Consider the following 19,616-nt stretch of genomic DNA (forward strand, 5'->3'; position numbering starts at 1 on the left):
GAACACATGGAGGAAGGGACTCCTGTCCAGCGGTGCATAAGGTTTTTAATCAAAATAAAACATGTATAATGTTTATTAAAAAGGCAATGATTTAATTCATGGCTTATAATAAAAAAGAGCATTCAGGGGCGTCTGAGTGGCCCAGTGGATTAAGCGTCCGACTCCTGATTTTAGCTCAGGTCATGATCTCACGGTTCATGAGATTGAGCCCTAAGTCAGGCTCTGCACTGCTGGTATGGAGCCTGCTTGGGATTCTCTCTCTTCTGTCTTTGCCCTCCCCCGCCACCACTCACACTCACGTTCTTTCTCTCTCAAATAAATGGATAAACATTAAAAAAAAAAAAAAGCATTCTTCTGGTTTACCCTTTGCTATCCCTGATTGCTGTTCCCAGGGGCAACTATTTAAAATTATTTAGTGTTTTCTTCTGTTATTCATCTCTGTGAATATATCTAAATTTCTGTGAATAACATGCTTATAACTTCTATTTCATACTTTTAGTCCATTGAACTTTTTTTTTTTTTACTTCCTGCTATGGAAAGTGAAGATTTTGTTCTCTTTTTCCCCCGCCTCCCTTCTCTCCCTCTGCCCCCTTCCCCTCATCACATGTCTACAGTTTTCCAGGGTAGCTGTATCAGAGTTATTGTTTAGATCAGGGTTTATACTATTATGGCTATCACTCTTTTCAGCCAGGCCATGTAGGCCATACCCTGCTTATGGTTTACATGCTTTTGGTTTACAATTCTGATATAACTTTTAAATATTTTTTCTGGAGTTAATAATTGTCCCATGCTGCCCCATTACTTGAATTTGCTATAAGATTATCACTTCTCTCTCTCTTTTTAATGTTTATTTTTGAGAGAGAGAGAGAGAGAGACACAGAGTGAGAGCTGGGAGGGGCAGAGAGAGGGAGACACAGAATCCGAAGCAGGATCCATGCTCTGAGCTCTTTGCACAGAGCCCGACATGGGGCTCAAACTCACAAACCGTGAGATCATGACCTGACCCCAAGTCAGATGCTCAACTGACTGAGCCACCCAGATGCCCCTGATTATCATTTTATATTTTCTTATTCAGAACTGAATAACTCTTATTGGTACTGTCAAGGCCATTGGGTAATGATTCAGGTTGTTGTTTTCTTTGGATCGGGGAAGGAGGCTCTTCTGCAACTGGTCCCATCTTGCCTGGTCACCCAGCCGACTGGTTATGGCCATGATCGTGGGGACGCCATTCTCTATTTCTCCTCTTTGTTGGGTCCCCTGTGTCCGGGACCCCATGCCTGGCTGGTCCTTGGTGTATTCTCTTGTTTTGTTGGAGCTGACGGCAGCTTCTGAAATCAGATGCAGTTGGGAAAATATAAAGTTTTGCTTTTTAGGGGGGCACGTCCTCCCCCCCCAACTGCCTTTCTAAAGTGCTGTCGTGCTCCTTCCTGAGTTAAGGGCAGCAGTGTTGTGTTCTCTGTGTACAGAAAGCATTGGCCTCCTCTGCATGCTTGGGTGCTGTGGTCCCATGGCAGAACCGAGAAGGAACAGCCTTTGCTCCTGTGCCGTTGCCCATAAATCTTTTTTGTCCCGAGGATGTCTTTGGTGACTTGGTAATTAGTGACTGTAAGAGCCAGGTTGTTTGAAGTACATGCAGCTTTTGATTAAACTCCAACCTGCCTGCCTGCCCTGGTCCCTCACTTAGCTGAGCAGAGACCCAAGTGGCTTATCAAAAACAAAGCATGAGGCATGGCGTCAGGCCTACCTCCAGCCAAACGCTGTTCTGGCAGTAGTCATTTATTGAGCACCTATTGAGTGCAATGCTCTGGGTGGGATGAAAGGGGATGACCCCTGTAAGGTGCTCCTTCTAGAAGGAGATGCCTGTCTTACAGAGAAGGCTGAAAGAACTGTGGTAAGCACCAAACGAAGCATTTGGCAACGTGGAGGGTAGAAGCAATTATCTGTATTGGTGCATTCAAGAAAGCTCCATAGAAGGGGTGGCATTGAAGCTCCTCTTGAAGGACAGAGTATTCTAGGCAAAGGCATAAAGCGCAAGCAAACAAGACCAGTCTAGAGGAAGTGAAGACAGAGAAGGCTTTTCCACTGAGAGAGCATCTACTGTGTTACAAAAGTTATATGTTTTATCTCCTTTAATCCTTATAGCACCCTGTTAGGGCAGACAAAACTGTCCCCGTTTTACAGATGCGAAAATCGAGGTTTATAGAAATGGAGTCATCTGTCCAAGTTGATGTGCCTCTTAAGAGGCAGGAGTGAGGTTTAAACATAAGCTTGCCTGATTCCAAAGCTCTCATTCTTTCCATCCCCAAACACCGCTTGAAACAAAATCAGGAGTAAGAAGAGCAAGAGCCGTAATGATGGCACGTTCATAATAATGTCCCACCTCACGTAAAGGATTAACTGGGCATTTTCTTTCCACTGAGCTAAGCAAGGACATTGAGCATCCCCAAATTATGTTCTGATAGCACGAGGCCAAAATTACACCACAGGACATGTTTTCTTTTAGATTCTTATACTTTAATTGTAGCTGGTTGGTTATTTGCACTGCTCTTCTGTGAATCCATCCCAGGAACTTTGCCGGTCTCCTGTCTAGTTCCAGGCCGGCTTCCCCTTTCTGCGGTGTTCTTTGCCCAGTGGGGTGTCGGTCCAGTTCCGCTCTGGGTTTCCCCCAGTCCATTTGATTTTCTTCTTTATGTTTTTATTAGCAAGTCTTTCTTTCTGATGTCCCTGAGTTCTTACACACAAATCAGCCATTCTTAACCTTCTTAAAAATATTAAGGCAGAAAATGTCAAGCACCCATTCAGGTAAACCCCACACACTCAGACATTTTCAGAAAAGAAACTCAGAAATGCCTGTAATTTTTAAATGCTCACATGTCACATTAGGTTCAAAGTTGACATGCTCAAGCATCATTCACTGAAGTATCCTAAGATTAATTCTGAATGATTAGTGGTCAGAAGGGCACACAGGCTTTATGTGTAGTCACTGCCTGTATGCCACTGGCTGGCGTCAACAAGTATGAATTAACACGCCTGGTTTTTATGTGGCGGCTGTCTGGAGCGACAGTGTGGAGGCAGCGTCTGTCTGAGTCTTCAGGAGAATATGTGTATTTCATACATAGGAGGCCCTCATTCTCTGTAGATGATTGGACTCTAATATAGGACTTAGAGGAATCTTTTTAGATTATGGTCTAATATTTCTTAGTAAATAGTGGAAAGAAAATGTTTGGGGCTTTATCTTGAAAAATGAAATGGAAAATAATGTTTTTTTTTTAACGTAACAAGTTAAATTATAATTGTTGCTATGTATTGATTTCTGGGCATAAACAGGGAATCCCATATGGGCCGTGTTGGGATATTTTCAGCAAAATTGTATGAATGTATGAATGTGGCATCTTTCTCCTATGTTTGACTTCAGCAACAGGATTATCAAAAGTAATTCCAAAAATATTAGAGAACTCCCTTACTTTTTTACAAAGTTCTGTCATAATTCTTTGATCATTCTCTGCGGAAGCTCTCTTGTATGTTTCTTCTTTAATCTTTCACTAGATTGTTTGCCATTGGCTTTGAGTGGAATCCTGTTATTGACCAATATGGCTTTTATGGGCTCCATTATATTCTGCATCAGCTGCTGAAATGCATTTTAGTTTGCAGCTTACTTACCATGTCTGGTCAGTGTATCATCTGATATTCTAACAATTAGCAAGCGGTTGTTGTAAGGATTAAATAAGATAAAATGCATTAACATAGCAGCATAGTAAATGTAAATACTTATGAGAAAACCCTCTCCTTTGCTTTCGCCAGACTTGGCATACTTGTTTGCATTTTATGCCTTTGCCTAGAATATTCCACCCTTTGAGATAGGTCAATTCACAGATGAATGTTTTCATGTTACAGCTACTTGTGCTTCTCTCTGAAACATTCTGCTGAGCTTATAACTTGGAGCCCTTGGGAACAGAGAGCCCTAGGATGTAAGTGGTTGGAGGCCTGGGGTGGCAGGCATTTCCAGAAGCTGATATTGTCATCAGGGATGATCTGACAGAGACCTGAATCATACAATATTTAGCAGATGGGGCAGAGAGGCCAGTTACACAGGAGACACAGCTCAGGTTGAATTCAGAGGCCCAGTGCTTGGGCACCTGAAAGTGTAAACTCGAATAAGGAACTCAGGAGAGAAGACACAGAAGGTGGAGCTGGGAAGGTGGCAGAATCGATGAAGTAGGTTTTCAATCTTCTGAGATGGGATTTTAGTGGCCTCTTTACTTCCATGGGGAAATAAACAACCCACGCCAACGGATTGTGCCCACTGGTGCTTTAGAAAAATTCCTTTTGGTTTTTGAGCCTTTGATCCATGTTCAGAAGTCAACACCCTCGACAGGGCTGCCATTTGGAGCTAACAGTTCCCCGCAATGTCATTGGAAGATTCGATTGGGGCATCTTAGAGGAAGACGGGAGGGTGTGACTGCAGAGGAGGGAGAGAGTGCCTGGCATGACGTGCGGCCCAGAGCGCAGGGCTTGACAGCCTCCAGGGGACCCAGACCAGTGGGTGTGTTTGAGGCTTACATAGTTCAGATTTCTGCATGCCTGCGGACGCACTCTTGACATGCCTCTCCTGTGTCTATGTGTTCTTCTCCACAGCACAGCCGTCTGGTCATGGCTGCTCCAGCCTCACCATGGCTGCAGAGGTCCAAGCTTGACCATCCCCTACTTCTGCTGTTCCCGTTCCTGGTCTTCCTCCTCTTCCTCTTCTCCCTAGGTGCCCCTGACCGTCCCTCCGCTCTTTCCACCATACCCCCTACTCTGTATTGTGGGTGAGGACATTTAGTTAGATTTGCCTTGACTCACGTTGACTTTACGTTTCTTCTCTGATGCGTGTATGTGTTCTTCCTAACTTAGCATTTCTCAAAATGTGCCCTGTGAAACAGTGTGATAGGAGTATACACACAAAATTGGCTTATAATCAAAGGGTGGGAAGTGCTGGGTTTTGCAGAGGTTAAAAACCTTTTATTTTTCAAGGGCTCCTGGGTACCTCAGTGAGTTAAGGGTCCAACTCTTGATTTCAGCTCAGGTCATGATCTCACAGTTTGTGAGTTCGAGCCCCACATCGGGCTCTGTGCCAATCGTGTGGAGTCTGCTTGGGATTCTCCCTCTCTTCCTCTCTCTCTGCTCTCTTTCTCTCAAAATAAAAAATAAACTTGAAAAAAAAAAAAACCCACACCTTTTGTTTTTCAAACCTTAGACCTCTGCAGAGCTTTAATTTCCAAAAGTAAATCCTGACTCCCCATGGAGTGTTTCTCAGTGTTAGTTACTTGCACAAGAACCTGTTTTTAATGTCTTGGGGCTAGTGTTCTGCAGGACGTGGTTTCCAGAAGGGCTTCGACTCTGTAAGGGTGGAAACCACATTGTCCTCCACTGTGGATCCCATGTTAGCTGAGGGCAGTCATTGCTGAGTAAACTCTTGAGACTTCTTCTTGAAACTTTTTTATCGTTGGGGCGCCTGAGTGGCTCATTCAGTTAAGTGTCCAACTTCCGCTCCAGTCATGATCTCCCAGTTCCTGGGTTCGAGCCCCACCTTGGGTTCTGTGCTGACAGCTCAGAGCCTGGAGCCTGCTTTGGATTCTGTGTCTTCCTCTCTCTCTACCCCTACCTCACTCACACTCTGTCTCTCTCTGTGTCTCAAAAATAAACATTAAAAAAATTTTTTTAACCATTTTATTGTTGGAAAAAATTATATAAAATTCACCATTTAAGCCATTTTAAAGTGTACAGTTGAGAGGCACTTAGTACATTCACAGTGTGGTGCATCCATCACCATCTTCTGATTCTAGAACATTTTCATGACCCCAAAAGGAAACCCTGGACCCATTAAGCAGTCACTCCCCACTTCTCCCTCCATCAGCCCCAGCAACCACAAACTTGCTTTCCATTTCTATGGATGTGCCTATTCTGGACATTTCCTAGCAGTGGAATCGTAGATACAAGGTCTTAGATGTGCATGATACCTCTGCCCCCGCGGTGTAGCTCTTCATCATTGGCCAAACCCCATTCATGTGTAAGTAACAGAGAGCACCTCTCCATCTGGAAACCTCCAAGTCGTGTGGCCAGGTTAAAAATGCCCTGGAATACTGTGGAAAAGGGTCAGTGGTGCTGTTGCCTTTGCCAGGTTTTGGCCTGGGATTTCAGGAAGCTGACTTGAGCCGGGCTGGGAGCCCTTTCGTGGTGGCGGAAGTGACAGGCTGTTGGCCTGGTTGGCTTTAGCACCCTCACCCGTCCTCTCTCTCCCATCAGAGGTCTTCACTTCAGGCCGTTCATCCTTTAATAACTAGCAAACATGTCAGAATGGGCTGGGCTCTTCATGGAATCTTCTTACGTCCTTCGGGCGTGATCTTCCAGCCAGAGGACTCATGCAAAAATTGGCTGTCCTGAGGCTGTCTGTCTCATGTGTTGCAATTCCCAGGGGATGGGTCAGTCCTCACCCACTAGAGAGAAAGCTGCTGGCCACCCCCTTGTAGCACCCTGTGCTCACTCACCTTATGGGCTTGTGAAACCCCCATCTGTCGCTCCATTGAATTGCCAAGATTCTCTTGTCTCTGGGCTGCACCCTTCACTCCTCCACTACTGATGCCACCTGAGGCCGGGCACACCACTTCTAGAAGAAACCATTTTCAGTGTGCCACTCTAACGTCCAAGGAACCTGGGGTATTGTCTCGGTGTCCAAACACCTTTGCAGTTTTTGAGCGTGTCTCTTTCCTCCTCAGTGTAGACCATGGCCCTTCAGACTCATCAGACCGGTCTTGTTCCTCTTCCCCCTGGAGCCTTTAGCTCCTCCTCCCAGGCTTGGAACAACTGGCTGCTCTCTCTCCGTTTTCCGATTTTCCTTGACCCATCTGACTCTCCCTTGAAGCTTAGCTATCAGCTCAGCGGCATGGTGTGCACGGGGCTTCCCCGGAGCATTCCAGCAACTCTTGCTGCCCACACTGCATTCATGTTGCAACTCTACCACCACAGAATTTAGAACTGGCAACATTTTCCCCTAAAGATTTTATCACTTCGTGTTTTTCCCCTAGTCAGATGATTAGCTCTTGGAGGAAGGGACAGTATTGCTAAGCAAGTAGATTGGGAAGTCACCAGGCTATAAATCTGAGGGCTAGGTCACCCGTGGGTACAGCCACTTGCTGGCTCTCTTGTCTTGGAAAAGCTCCTTACCTTGTACTTCTCAGCTATAAAACGAGTGGGGGTGGGGTAAAGAGAGTGTTTTAGTTTTCTATTTGCTGCTATAACAACTGACTATAAACTTAGTGGCTTAAAGCAACACAAATGTATTCCCTTTAGTTCCGAAGGTCAGAAGTCAAAAATGGATGTGTCCGTGACATTCCTCCCAAAGGCTCTTGGGAGAATCTGTTTCTTGTCTTTTCCAGCTTTTGGGGGGCAGCTTTGGAGGATATCATTCTGTCCACCATACTGGATTCTTGGGTCTCTTGTGTTTCTAACGTGCCACAAATCTGAAGACACATTTCTTTCTCTTACTTAAAGAATTTAGCACTGTGCTGGATTCATTAATTTCTTGATAAGTTAGTTTATCCATGAGGGTTTCCTCCTCTCAGATTGTTACTGGGGATCCCAGAGCCTAATGAGACTCAGTAATATAACCATGAGCACAAACTTTAGGATCGTTCTGTGTTTAGACTCCCACTGACTGCACTTTAGCTAGAGAAAATGTGATGATGCTCCTCTTCCTACCTTTGATTTTCTGCTTTGCCTGCTTTGAAGAAATTCTCAAAGGATTTCATCTCTTTCCCGGTAGCCTTTTAAACAGCTTGTTAGGGGTGCCTGGGTGGCTCAGTCAGTTAACTGTCCGACTTCAGCTCAGGTCATGATCTCACGGTTCGTGGGTTTGAGCCCCGCGTTGGGCTCTGTGCTGACAGCTAGCTCGGAGCCTGGAGCCTGTTTCAGATTCTGTGTCTCCCTCTCTCTCTGACCCTCCCCTGCTCACGCTGTCTCTCTCTCTCAGAAATAAATAAAAACATTAAAAAATTGTTTAAAAACCCAGCTTGTTACTTATACTGGTGATTCATGTCTAGTGATCTTTCCATAAACCCCTGAATATGTTTCCAGGTCCTGCAGAACTTGAAGTAGATGTGTTGTTAAGGTCTAGAAGCCAAATAGACAAAGATATTAACTTAGCTAATCTCATCTGTAATTGCTACTTAATGTTATGATATTTCACAGGAATTTAGATTGGTATTTATAGGGGAGTTACGCTATATTCCTTTCCCTGCATTCCATCGGGTGGTGTCCACCTTGGGTAACCACCGCTTACAAAGCAGCAAGAGAGTGGGGCGCCTGGCTGGCTCAGGCCAAGGAACATGTGACTCGTGATTTCGGGGTCATGGATTCATGCCCCAATTGGGTGTAAAGATTACTTGAATAAATACATACACTTAAAAAAAAAAAATAGCGGTGAGAAATCATCCATAAAATCAACACCCTCCCCCACCCCCTTTTAAGAGTTGAGGTTACTTTCAACTATTGAGTCTGAGACATTTACAGTGTGAGTCAAGCACGTCTGTGGCCTGTATATTGAAGCTTTCTTTCTATTTTGCTTTCTAGATGCACCCCCTGGGCCTATGTAATAACAATGATGAAGAGGACTTGTATGAATACGGCTGGGTAGGAGTAGTGAAGCTCGAACAGCCAGAATTGGACCCAAAACCATGCCTCACTGTCCTGGGCAAGGTAAGCACCAGGCCCTCTGAATCACTCTGGTTCCTACGGTGTTCTCTGCTCTCCCATTTCATCAGTTCCTCGCCTAACTGCTTACAGAGAAGAGCCATCCCGGCACAGCCCTCTCTCCCAGCCGAACCGTGTGGGGTGAAGACTAACACAAGCCCTGTGGCAGCCCACCGTGGTGTTTCCAAGCTTGGGCTCTGACGGAGCTCACCAGCCTCAGAGTTGGCTCCCCCTCTTGTCCACTCTGTGACTTTAAGCAAGTCTCTTCCCCTCCAGGAGCCTCAGCTTCTTATCTGTGTAATGGGTTCATATTAGAGGTTCACAGTACCTTATACCCTTGGGGACAGAGGTATCAGAAGTCTGAGATTTGGAGAATTTAGAAAGGTATGAAGGCTGTACATGTTTTATATTAAGTAACCCCCAGGAGATCTGGGGCAGTTCTTCGTAATTAAACACCTTCGTATTTGTGTGGCAAACTGTATGGATATTCACATTAAGTGACATAACTAAAATCTCCTGTTAGTTCAGGGCAGCTTTGCCTCTAAATGAGTTCGGGTCCATTAAGTTTTGCTGCCAAGTAAGTTCTGGAAAAACTCCTGGGTTTTAGAGCTTTTTTGGTTTCGGAATGGCAGACAGCAATTATGGTCCTATATTAGAACTTACCTCATCGGACGGTTAGGGGGTGAGATGAGATACAAACAGCCAGCAGAGGAAGCTTTCAAAAAATGTTTGCTGCCATTGGCTGCTACCGCCCCATTTAGAAGCACGACACAAGAGACTCGTTAGCCAAGAAGGTCAGCATTATCTCTGGCTGTAGTGTTAAGATAGAAATTTATCGTGGAAAACTGTCCATCAACGATCTTAAAATCTGACAAATGACCATCTGTTTTAAACCGGATCACTTTGTTAAAGGGAAAGGTTTGAAGAAAGTTATTAGAAATTAGGATTTTAGCTGGAGGAAAGGCGGTATCTCCTAAGGACAGTGTTATTGCCTGGGTATGTTTTATAAAAAAAGAAGAGGAAGAAAAGGAAAAAAGGGGAGAAAGAGGGGGAAGGAGGGGGGGGGGGGGGGGGGGAATAGTCCTGATTCCTTACCTCTCAAGGACTCAGGCAGGATGGCTTTGATGCAGGGTGTTTGAGGGAGAGCCTTTCCCCCCCATTCGAAGATGTCCCAGCCAGTGTCTCCTAAAAGGCTTTCAGTCCAGGAGACCATTAGGAGTCTAAGCTAGGATTTTCCTGCCCCTCTCATCTTCTGAATAGCTTCTGAGCACTTGTTGAGTTCTCCTGCCCTTTTGTAAGGGTGGGGGGCGGGGGGGACAACCCAGGAATTATTACCCGTCTGGTTTACAGTTCATGAAGTCAAATCAAGGTGTTTTAGGTGACCCAGGCCCTGATACTTCATCATTTCAGAGCTGCTTAATGATGCTAGGAGAGCTGCGGCCCCTTTGAAAATACTGTAGTGTTTTCCTAGGAGAGATGCCAGCTGCATCCAAAGGTTGGGAACACTGCTTCCCTTGTGGGCAGAACACTCCTCCTATAATATTTTCTCCTATACTTACGCTGCTGCTTTGCGGCAGCTTGACTTGATTTGTTTTACTCCAGCTCAGTGGAGCTCTACCTTTGCATCTGTTGTGTCTACACGTGGGGTGGAACAAGGGTCCTGGGGACCCCCACATTGTCCTTCAATGGCTCAGTGCTGTCGAAGTCACTTGGAGAACCCGCTTGTTACCTTCGCCACCTAGAACAGCCATGTAGTGGTTTTACTTGAAGAGGTTTGTATGGTTTGGCCTGCTGGCCTGTGAAGCCAGGGGGAATAAAAACCCTAGACATATATTGAATCATTAAGTACTTCTTGGGTTTATTCATTCACCAAATATTTATTGAATGCGGGGGCCCTGAAGCTAAGTGTGTGGTTCTACCTGCTTGCAAGCAACAGCCCCCCTTCCCCCGCCGTGTCTCTGCTTGGAAAGGCTGTGCGGTGGCCAGGCAGTATTTACACGTGGTTAGTTCCCGAAATTTGGCTTAACACCTGAATAAAATCATTAGCAAAAATGCCTGGGCCAGACAAAGCAAGACAGTTTCACATTTGTTTAGACACTGGGACTGTACAGGAGGTGTGATGACTCATCCATCTCTCTCTCTTTCCCTCTTTGCTTTTTTCCTTTCTACCTTCCTTCCTCTCTCTTTTCATTTCTCATTAAAAAAATTTTTTTTAATGTTTATTTATTTTTGAGAAGGAGAGAGGCAGAACGGGAGCAGGGGAGGGGCAGAGAGAGAGGGAGACACAGAATCCAAAGCAGGCTCCAGGCTCTGAGCTGTCACACAGAGAGCCCAGTGCGGGACTCAAACCCACAAACTGTGAGATCATGACCTGAGCCTAAGCCAGATGCTTAACTGACTGAGCCACCCTGGCGTCCATTTTCATTTCTCATTTTAAAGTGTAGTTGTTCTCAGCTTCAATTTTATTAACTTTGCTAACTGCGCCTTTTATTTTTATTTTTAGCCCCCAAGGGCAGTAGCAAGAGACTAGGGTAAAGAAAAGCAAAGTGATCCTCACAGGCAGCCCTGTCTCCTGCAGATAGCCTGCTTTTCTCTCACTTCTTTGCTCTCAGTGGCTGTGGCAAGAAGGCAGTGGGCAGTGGAGAGAAGCACAAAAGGAAGAGATTACAGCCAAGTCAACGTGGGGGTGGGAGGAGGGACTCCTCCATATAGATGTTGAGACTTGCTGAAAACCATAGAAGGGAGGACTCTGTCAGGCGCGCGGAAAGGCCTGTGGGAGAACAGAGGAGGGCCAGTCGCAGACCCCTCTCCCTCCCCCACCCCCCACTCTCATCACCTCCCCGCCCACAGAAAATGCCATGGGGCAAAATGTTGAAACAAGAGAGGAATGTCCTAAATTAAAAACCTGTAAATGCCTCTCCAGGAGTTCAAATAAAGTTTCATTTTAAAAGCAAAAGACATAAACTCATCACCTTGGTTTATTACTGAATGCTTTTGAACTCCTCAGAAGGGAACACTATAAACTCATGAGAGAAAAATGATTTATGATCCCCTCCTTATAATCCTTTCGATTCTGCAGGAGGCAGGGCAGATAGTGGGATCAGCTAGGGAGGCAGAGTTGGGGTGAGAGGGAGCCCCCCACAGGGATATAGCCAGCCGGGGCACCGGGCCAGGCCCTGCATCATACCAGGCCCAGAACAGAAAGGCTTTCTGGGCCTTTCTCTTTCACTCCATGTTAAGAGGCTCCTTACTCTTCTAATATTTTGAGCTTTCTGTGTCATTTAAAATCTCTTCCCTTGATATTCTAGTTCAGGGAGATTCTCTTTGCAGCATTGAAGGCCAGACTTGGTTTTTAAAAATAGAATAAAATGGACATTTCTGAGCAGCTTGCTACTAAAAGTACGGGTCTTGAACATCCCCACAGTGCAGGAATCTATGCTCATCCCATGGGCGTTTTAACCCTTCAATTCAGACAGTGTTTATTAAGCATCTTCTGGGATGGGCAAGAACTTTCAAGGTTGACCTTACTAGCTTCAGTTCCTATGACGCATCCACGTAACTGAGGGTCTCATGGCAAGAACCCAGAGGATGTGGTGGAGTTCCTAACAAAGCCCGCCTGGCCCGGATTCCATAAATGGAGGCAGAATAAACCTCTCCTCCCCCTCATGCCACGTTGAGGTGGACCCTTAGGGAGGGTTTTGGAAGACAAGACAGTCAGTAGGCATGGACCAGCTCTTTCTGCTACTCGGAAGGATGGTGTGAGGAAATGAATAAAGAGACAAGAAAGGCAGGGAGTTTTGGGGTCAGAGACCGAGCACTGGGAGAGCAACCTCAGAAAGATCACTTCAGTTCTGGGGTCCTTAGGCTTAGGCCTCCTGCTGCCTTTGTCATTGCGTTTGTCACTGTCATGTGCGGTGTTTGTGGAGAACTTAACACAGAGCCTGGCTCGTGGTCCGTGCCTGAGGAGAACATAACAGCAGCCATAATGTGTTGGGTGCTCGCTCAGCGCTAAGTGCTTTCTCTGCAGCATCTTTCATTTTCGGACTGGCTCTGAGATCGTGTCCAGATTCCCGTTTTACCATGAGAAAATCAAGTCCCAGAGACATTCTCTACATAACCTAAGATCAAACGGCTCCCAAAGTAGCTGACCTGAGATCTGAGATAAAGGCTGTTCTCCTGCCTCACCTCTGTCAGTTTCCCCCCCTTGCCTGCTTTTGTCTTCACCAATTTGTAGATAAAAATCGGTGCTTTTCAGTAGCCACTGGCCTAGTTGGGACTGTTGGTTCCACTTAGCAGAGACCTAGCTTGAGCGGAGTTTAGCCAAAAGGGGATTTGCTCTCGAGGCTCCTGGGTAGCTGCTGCTCTTCTAGAAGAGCCAACTCTGGGCTTAGTGCCAGGGGTCCCTCCCCAAGGCTTCTGTATATATCTGCTTTTATTCGTCTCTCTCACTCTCTCTCTACCTGCTTGGTAGGAGACATAGCCGCCCGACATCCCTGGGTCTGACACTGTCTTGGTTTCAAGCCTGCAGGATTTCACGAAAAGGATTTGTTGGCCCATCTTGGATCAGATGGCCACTTTTAGTCTGGTCGGCTGTGATCCGGGGCTGGGAACTCACAGAACAAATCCTTAGCTTCCTGCGCAGCCATGTGTGGGGCCTGGGAGGATGAAGTGCTCTCCAGAAGACAGCTGGCTACCATCCCTAAGCAGCCCCCTGTAGTCACCAAGCCCTGTATGGGACCGTCAGCCAGTAGGTGATGTCCTCAATTTATCCTGAGTCATTCAGAGAAGCACCAGTTGGAAGGGACTTCTCTGGTCCACGTGTGCTATGAAGAGTTCGTTCTTCTTGCCCTGAGCTGAGAGCCAGTCCCTGGTATGGATAGAAATGAGGAGGAGAAGCGAGTCTCTGGGGCTGGAAGTGTCAGATGGGTTTGACAGAGGGGGGCTGTGGGAGACAGGGAGAGATGGGGGAATAATCTCCAGGAACAAGGCGGAAGGAAAGGAAGCAAAGAAGTTGGTCAGGGGGCATTGAAAGTTGCTGGGGAAGGAAGAGGCCTTCAGGTTAAGGAGTTTAGTCTTTATCCCCTAGGCTGGTTGGTGAGGGAAGGATCAGGTCCCTCTTCGCTGATGGGTGTTTCTGGGAAGTAAGTGGTTACCAAACATCAGGTCTCATAAATGCTTTGGTGAGATTCAAGCCAGTGACATTGCTGAGGACACCTCATGTTTGCCTTTACATTTCCCCAGCCAGCTGCCAGTTTGTATAGAAAAAGGAAGCATTTCATTCCTGACATGATGGAGCATAGTCCCACCGTGACTGATGGCCACTTCTGCTGGGTCCTGGGGGAATAGCGAACCGTGCATCACTGAGGCCTGTTATAGAGGATCCAGGAGCAATGAGGACAGAGACCAAATCCTCCTTTTTGTACATTGGCTCTGCCTAGGAAAATTTCTTACTTATCCTTCTTTCTTTTTCTTTTTTTAAAATTTATATTTATTTTTGAGAAAGAGAGAGTGAGTACAAATAAGGGAGAGGTTGGGAAAGAGGCAAAGTACCGCAAGCAGGCTCTGCCCTCAGCACAGAGCCCTACATGGGGCTCGATCTCACAACCATGAGATCATGATCTGAGCCAAAATCAAGACAGACACTTAACCGACTGAGCCACCCGAGCTCCCCTCTTACTTCTCTTTCAAAGAGCAACTCATAAAACAGAGAATTCATGATGATGAATGGGTTTTGTTTGGCCAAGCCTCTCCGAACTGGGGCTTGTCTTTCCTGGGCATTGTCTCTCTGGGTTCTCTGGTAAAAGTCAAAGCTGGTAAAATCATAGTATAGGTGTTACTCTAGCCCAGCAGTTCTCACCCTGAGGTCAGGGTTCCTTGAGGGATTCCCACAGGTGGTCCCACAAGACCAGAGCTGTTTCATAATAATGCTGTCACTTGCCGAATCACTCATTCCCTCACAGGCGTATGGTAGGCTTCTGCAGAGGCCTCATTTTGTGTATTGACTTGATTGTTCTGTCAGCTAATGGGATATGTGCTCATATATTCTGTGTTTTAAGGATTTCTCAGTTTTGGGGTGCCTGGCTGGCTCAGTAGAGCATGTGACTCTTGATCTCAGGGTGGTGAGTTGGAGTCCCACATTGGGTATAGAGTTTACTTAAAGATAGATAGATAGATAGATAGATAGATAGATAGATAGATAGATAGAGGTGCTTGGGTGGCTCAGTCAGTTAAGCGTTTGACTTTGGCACAGGTCACAATCTCGCGGTTTGTAGTTTGAGCCCCGCGTCCAGCTCTCTGCTATCAGCATGGAGCCTTAATCAGATTCTGTGTCTCCCTTTCTCTGCCCTTCCCCCACCAGCACTCTGTCAAAAATAAATAAAAACATTAAAAATATATATATTTCTCAGTTTTAATTCCTAATATGGTAAATATCAATAGCTGTAACCCACAGAAACACAAGTTCTTTGGGATTCCTCATTTTCAAGAATGCAAAAGGAGACCTGAGATTTGAGTGCACTGAGCTAGCATGAGGCCCCCACTCTAAGATAATCTCCTAGAGCTTGGCTGAGGGAAAAGCCCTGTTAGAAAGTTAGCAACAATGAGCAGGAACTAGAGGTGAATGTGTTGTCACGAGATGATTTTGAAGAGTGTTGATTCTAGAGTTTAAGTAATTTGAGTAAAACCAACAGGTTGCTGTTTCCCATATTTAATAACAAGTAACTGAAAAATGGATTCCCATGAAAAGTAAGTAAAAAAGATCTTAATACCTTTGGAGGCTTGCGGTGGGCTAGAACCTTCAGCCTTGGGCTTCAATGACAGGGCTTAACTAGATAGGCCCTTGCTTAAGGCAAAAACATGTGGGAAGTTGGGCCTGACTGCAGATCCTCTTTAAGGGCCTATAGGTGTGGAGGGCGAGGGGGGCTTGTCCTTCAGCGTGCCTTCTCATTTGGGTGTTTGGTCGCAGGCGTGCATTTCCTCGGGTGCCCGCGTGCCATGGTCCTAGGCCAAGCCCAGCTTAGCACTCTTGAGCATGAGATTTCCATCTCCAGCGGAAATTTCAGCGGATGGTGGCGCCGAAATCCTCCGTCTGACTTGCTGTGGGAAAGGGGAGAAGGCGGCAGGGTGAGCGGGTCTCAGAGGCAGCCGCTCCCTTGCACATAGTGCGTGTGGGGCACTATGGCCACCGTGTGTTGTGGGCGCATCCCTGGGAGCGCCCTGTGCTTGAGGACACTTAGGTGAGCCGGACCTTCTCAGAGCCTGTCATCTGAGTCCTCAGCAGAGCGGTTCTCGACTGGAGACGAGGCCTCCCTCCCCAGCCCTTGGGAACATCTGACCCTGAGACGTATTTGGTCTTCGGACAAAAAACACCGAGGATGGGTTGAGGGTAGGGGTTGGGGGTGCTAATGACACATAGTGGGTAGAAGCCAAGGGTGCTCCTCAACAGCCTGCGATACACAGGGCAGCCCCCGCCCCCATGACAAGGAATCCTCTGGCCCCGCATGTCCGTAGTGTCCCAGACGAGACACCTGTCTTATCATAATGGGCAAGTTTTATCTCCCTAAGAAGACTTAAATTCCACTTCCTCCTCCCTCATTCCCTTCCCTGCCCCACCGCCCTCCAGTATAATGACCGGTTCATGGTAGCTTTTGTGGTACATTCTGTGAAGTGCGGGTGTAGCGTTCCAGCATGTTCATGTTTCCAAGTAAGGTGTGGAGAGAACCCAGATCTGGAGACCCTGAGCCCTGGCTGCAAACAGTAATTGTTGTGCTCCAGTAGTGGCTGGAACTAGCTTTGGGACAGTTAATCTCTCTTTGCCTCCATTTCTCCATATCCCCCCTCTGGCAAGATAGTTGTGATGATTGAAAAGTATAATGTATGTCGAGTTTTTGGAATGTGTACATTCTCCACAAATATCAGTTTCCTTCCTTTCCTAAACTTGCCCCTACCAAGCGGATGAAAGCCCTTTTTCTAAGGTGAGCTGAGGTGGGTTTGTTGTTGGAGAGGAAGTTTGGAAGGCTCTTCAGATTTATTTTAGGGAACGCTTGGGTAAATACCTCCCATATTTGGTTAAAAAGGAAAGCAGGAAAGGAACTTAGTAAAAGAAATCAGATCAGGAGGAAAAGATTGGCATGATATGAATGGAAAAAGGAAAGACTCAGGGAATACCACTTTTCTTCTAAGGTCGCATGTCTGATGTGAAAGTCACAAACTTTTAATTTGATGCTTTTCTTCTTTACCTAAATCTTCCAGGAACTTCTTAGTTAAAAGGCTATATTAAGCACAATACCTTTTCCTTTTTTTTTTTTTTTTTTTAAAGTAGATCTGAGACATTTTCAGCTATAAAAGGCTAACCCAACCCATTATTTGAAATCCACTGAGAGGCTTAAGGAAGTTGTGAAGATAGAGTGGGTGAATAGAACAAATAATGTGTCTCCCAGCCCAAGAAGCACGGGCTGCCAGCCACTTCCCTGGACTCAGGGAAGCCTGGCTCGTGGACGCTCCTGCTGGCCATTGTCCCCCCGAGTTGAACTAGGCTCTCAACTGAACAAGGGTCACAAATGAGGCTGCCCCAGTAAACTAGGGATGGTGTTGCAGGCCAGTGGGAAAGCCCATCAAAAATAGCTCATGTCCTTGTCTTCTTTTGAGAGGCCATTTTGAAGTATAAAAAAGTTAGAACCTAATGTAGCAAGTAAGTCATTGTAATATGTATAATACTAGTCCGGAGTCTGGTGACTTGAATCTCTCACACCTGGAGATAAGCCCCCAAATCCCATCTGCTGTCTTTCCTCTGAGGGGTCTTGCCCATGCCTGGCCATGTGTGTGAATTAACCCAAATAAGCAGCAAGGGACTGTCAGTCACTCGGATGAGTTTCTGGCCATGTCCATGGGCATTTCACATTTTGGGGGTTATCTTGATAGCTGTGCATATAATTGGTTTACTATCTACCAAACCCCTGGCAAGCCTACACACCATGTTTGACCATTGCACATTTTATTTTACTTTTAAAGTTTACTTATTTATTTTATGAGAGAGAGCACTAGCAGGGGAGGGACAGAAAGAGAGGGAGACAGAAGATCCCATGTAGGCTCCTTTCTGTCAGCACAGAGCCTGATATGGGGCTCAAACCCATGAACTGTGAGATCATGACCTGAGCCAAAGTCAAGAATCAGATGCTTAACCGACTGAGCCACCCAGGCGCCCCGACCATTGCACAATTTAGAGCGCTTCAGTTGCACCTGTGCAGGAGAGTACCACACCCTGGCCTGGGCAGAGATCCCCCACTGGGTGCAGAAGCAAGAGGAATGGGGATGTTGGCAAGATCCTGGCTGCTAATCTTGGTCACAAGACCGTTCTCGGCTGCAGACAAATGCAATTTCTTTTCCTTAATCTGTCTTTTGTGTTTGTTTTCTTTCCCAAAAGCACCATATTTTATTTGGTGAAAGGGTACCATTTCTGTTTTGGTGATCTTGTTTTCCAAATCAGACACTGGGTTGTGTGTTCCTTTTTTTTTAATCTTTTTAATGTTTATTTCTGAGGGAGAGAGAGAGAGAGAGCAGGGGAGGGTCAGAGAGAGAGGGAGTCACAGAATCCAAAACAGGCTCCAGGCTCTGAGCTAGCTGTCAGCACAGAGCCTGACACGGGGCTCGAACCCACGAACCATGACCTGAGCCGAAGTCAGATGCTTAACCGACTGAGCCACCCAGGTGCCCCTCGGTTGTGTGTTCTGACTAATACTTTTTGTGTTCGGTTTTAAGTTTGAGACCGTCTAAACAATTCCTTTGGGATACTGAAATACTTCGAATTCTGCATCATTTTTTTTACTTATAAAAATAATAAGAGTTTCAACACATTCCAGTTGTCCTAAGCACTGGTGGGTAGAATAAAATTCTAGTTAATCTGAAGAACCTGGGCTATTTCTCAGAATGTATACAGGCACTCGACTTTCACTATTACACATTAACGTAATGCTGATGGATTTTCACAAATGCATCAACTTTTAAATGAACCTCAGAGAAAAGAATGTGAAATATGCAAGGAACTTGTGTTACCTTGGCTTGATTTTTAGAAATCCAGTTTTAAAGTCCTTCGCTGGAAGCTTTCTTTTTCATCTCTTTGTAAACATAGTAGGTTGGTTTTAAAAAGTGAGTTATTTTCTTAACGTTTTCCTTTTTTTAGAGTTTCAACTCATAGAATCTTAGTTTTTATAACCCCTAATTTTAAAAGTATACCCCAAATTATAGCATTAATTAATTTTTTTATTTTTGTAACTGTAACAGGATTTTCTGGTCCTTTTGTTGTTGTTTTTTAAGTGTGTAAGCCATATAATAATTTTTACTACCATTCTTATATTCCCAGTGCCAAGAACAGTGCCTAGCACATTATAGTAGGCACTCAGTAAAGGTTTGCTGCATGGAACAATTAATTATGGGGAATTTGAAAATAGAAGGGAAAAAAAACCCATCTCTGATTGTCTCCTTTAGTACAGGTACTTGTCAATTTTAATTTATTCCCTTCCAGTCTTTAGTGAGCCAGATTTCTAATGTAATTATTGTGAAGGTATATGCATCTATTCTGCCTTTTCACACTAATGACATATACTAGTTATATTACCAATTTGCTATTATTTTCATATATTATTTAATGGCTGCTTCCTCTGACAATAGACTATATCATGATTTAGTTGACCGTTTACCCCAGGGTTCAAGAATTAAATCACTTCTGTTTTATTTTTAATCCTTATAAATAAACCAAATTGAAACCTGTCTTTATGTAGGATGGACTATTTTTTCCCTTCTTTTTGAAACATTCCCATATGGTAACATTCCAAGAAGAGATTACAGATCAAAGGATATGAACATTTTTAATGACTCTTAATGCAGACAGTTAC

At 45.4% G+C, this 19,616-nt stretch overlaps 1 protein-coding gene across 1 annotated transcript in view; it reads left to right on the forward strand.

The window, feature by feature from the left end:
- Positions 1-19,616, forward strand: part of ZNRF3 (zinc and ring finger 3) — a 153,809-nt gene that overhangs the window by 84,422 nt on the left and 49,771 nt on the right. Inside the window, exon 2 of the mRNA XM_039225614.1 lies at positions 8,608-8,733. Within this exon, the coding sequence (XP_039081545.1) occupies positions 8,608-8,733 (126 nt within the window). The remainder of the gene's footprint in view (positions 1-8,607; positions 8,734-19,616) is intronic.

Source organism: Hyaena hyaena, unplaced genomic scaffold (assembly GCF_003009895.1).
Source record: "Hyaena hyaena isolate Hyena2069 unplaced genomic scaffold, ASM300989v1 scaffold_19, whole genome shotgun sequence".
Classification (NCBI taxonomy): Eukaryota; Metazoa; Chordata; class Mammalia; order Carnivora; family Hyaenidae; genus Hyaena; species Hyaena hyaena.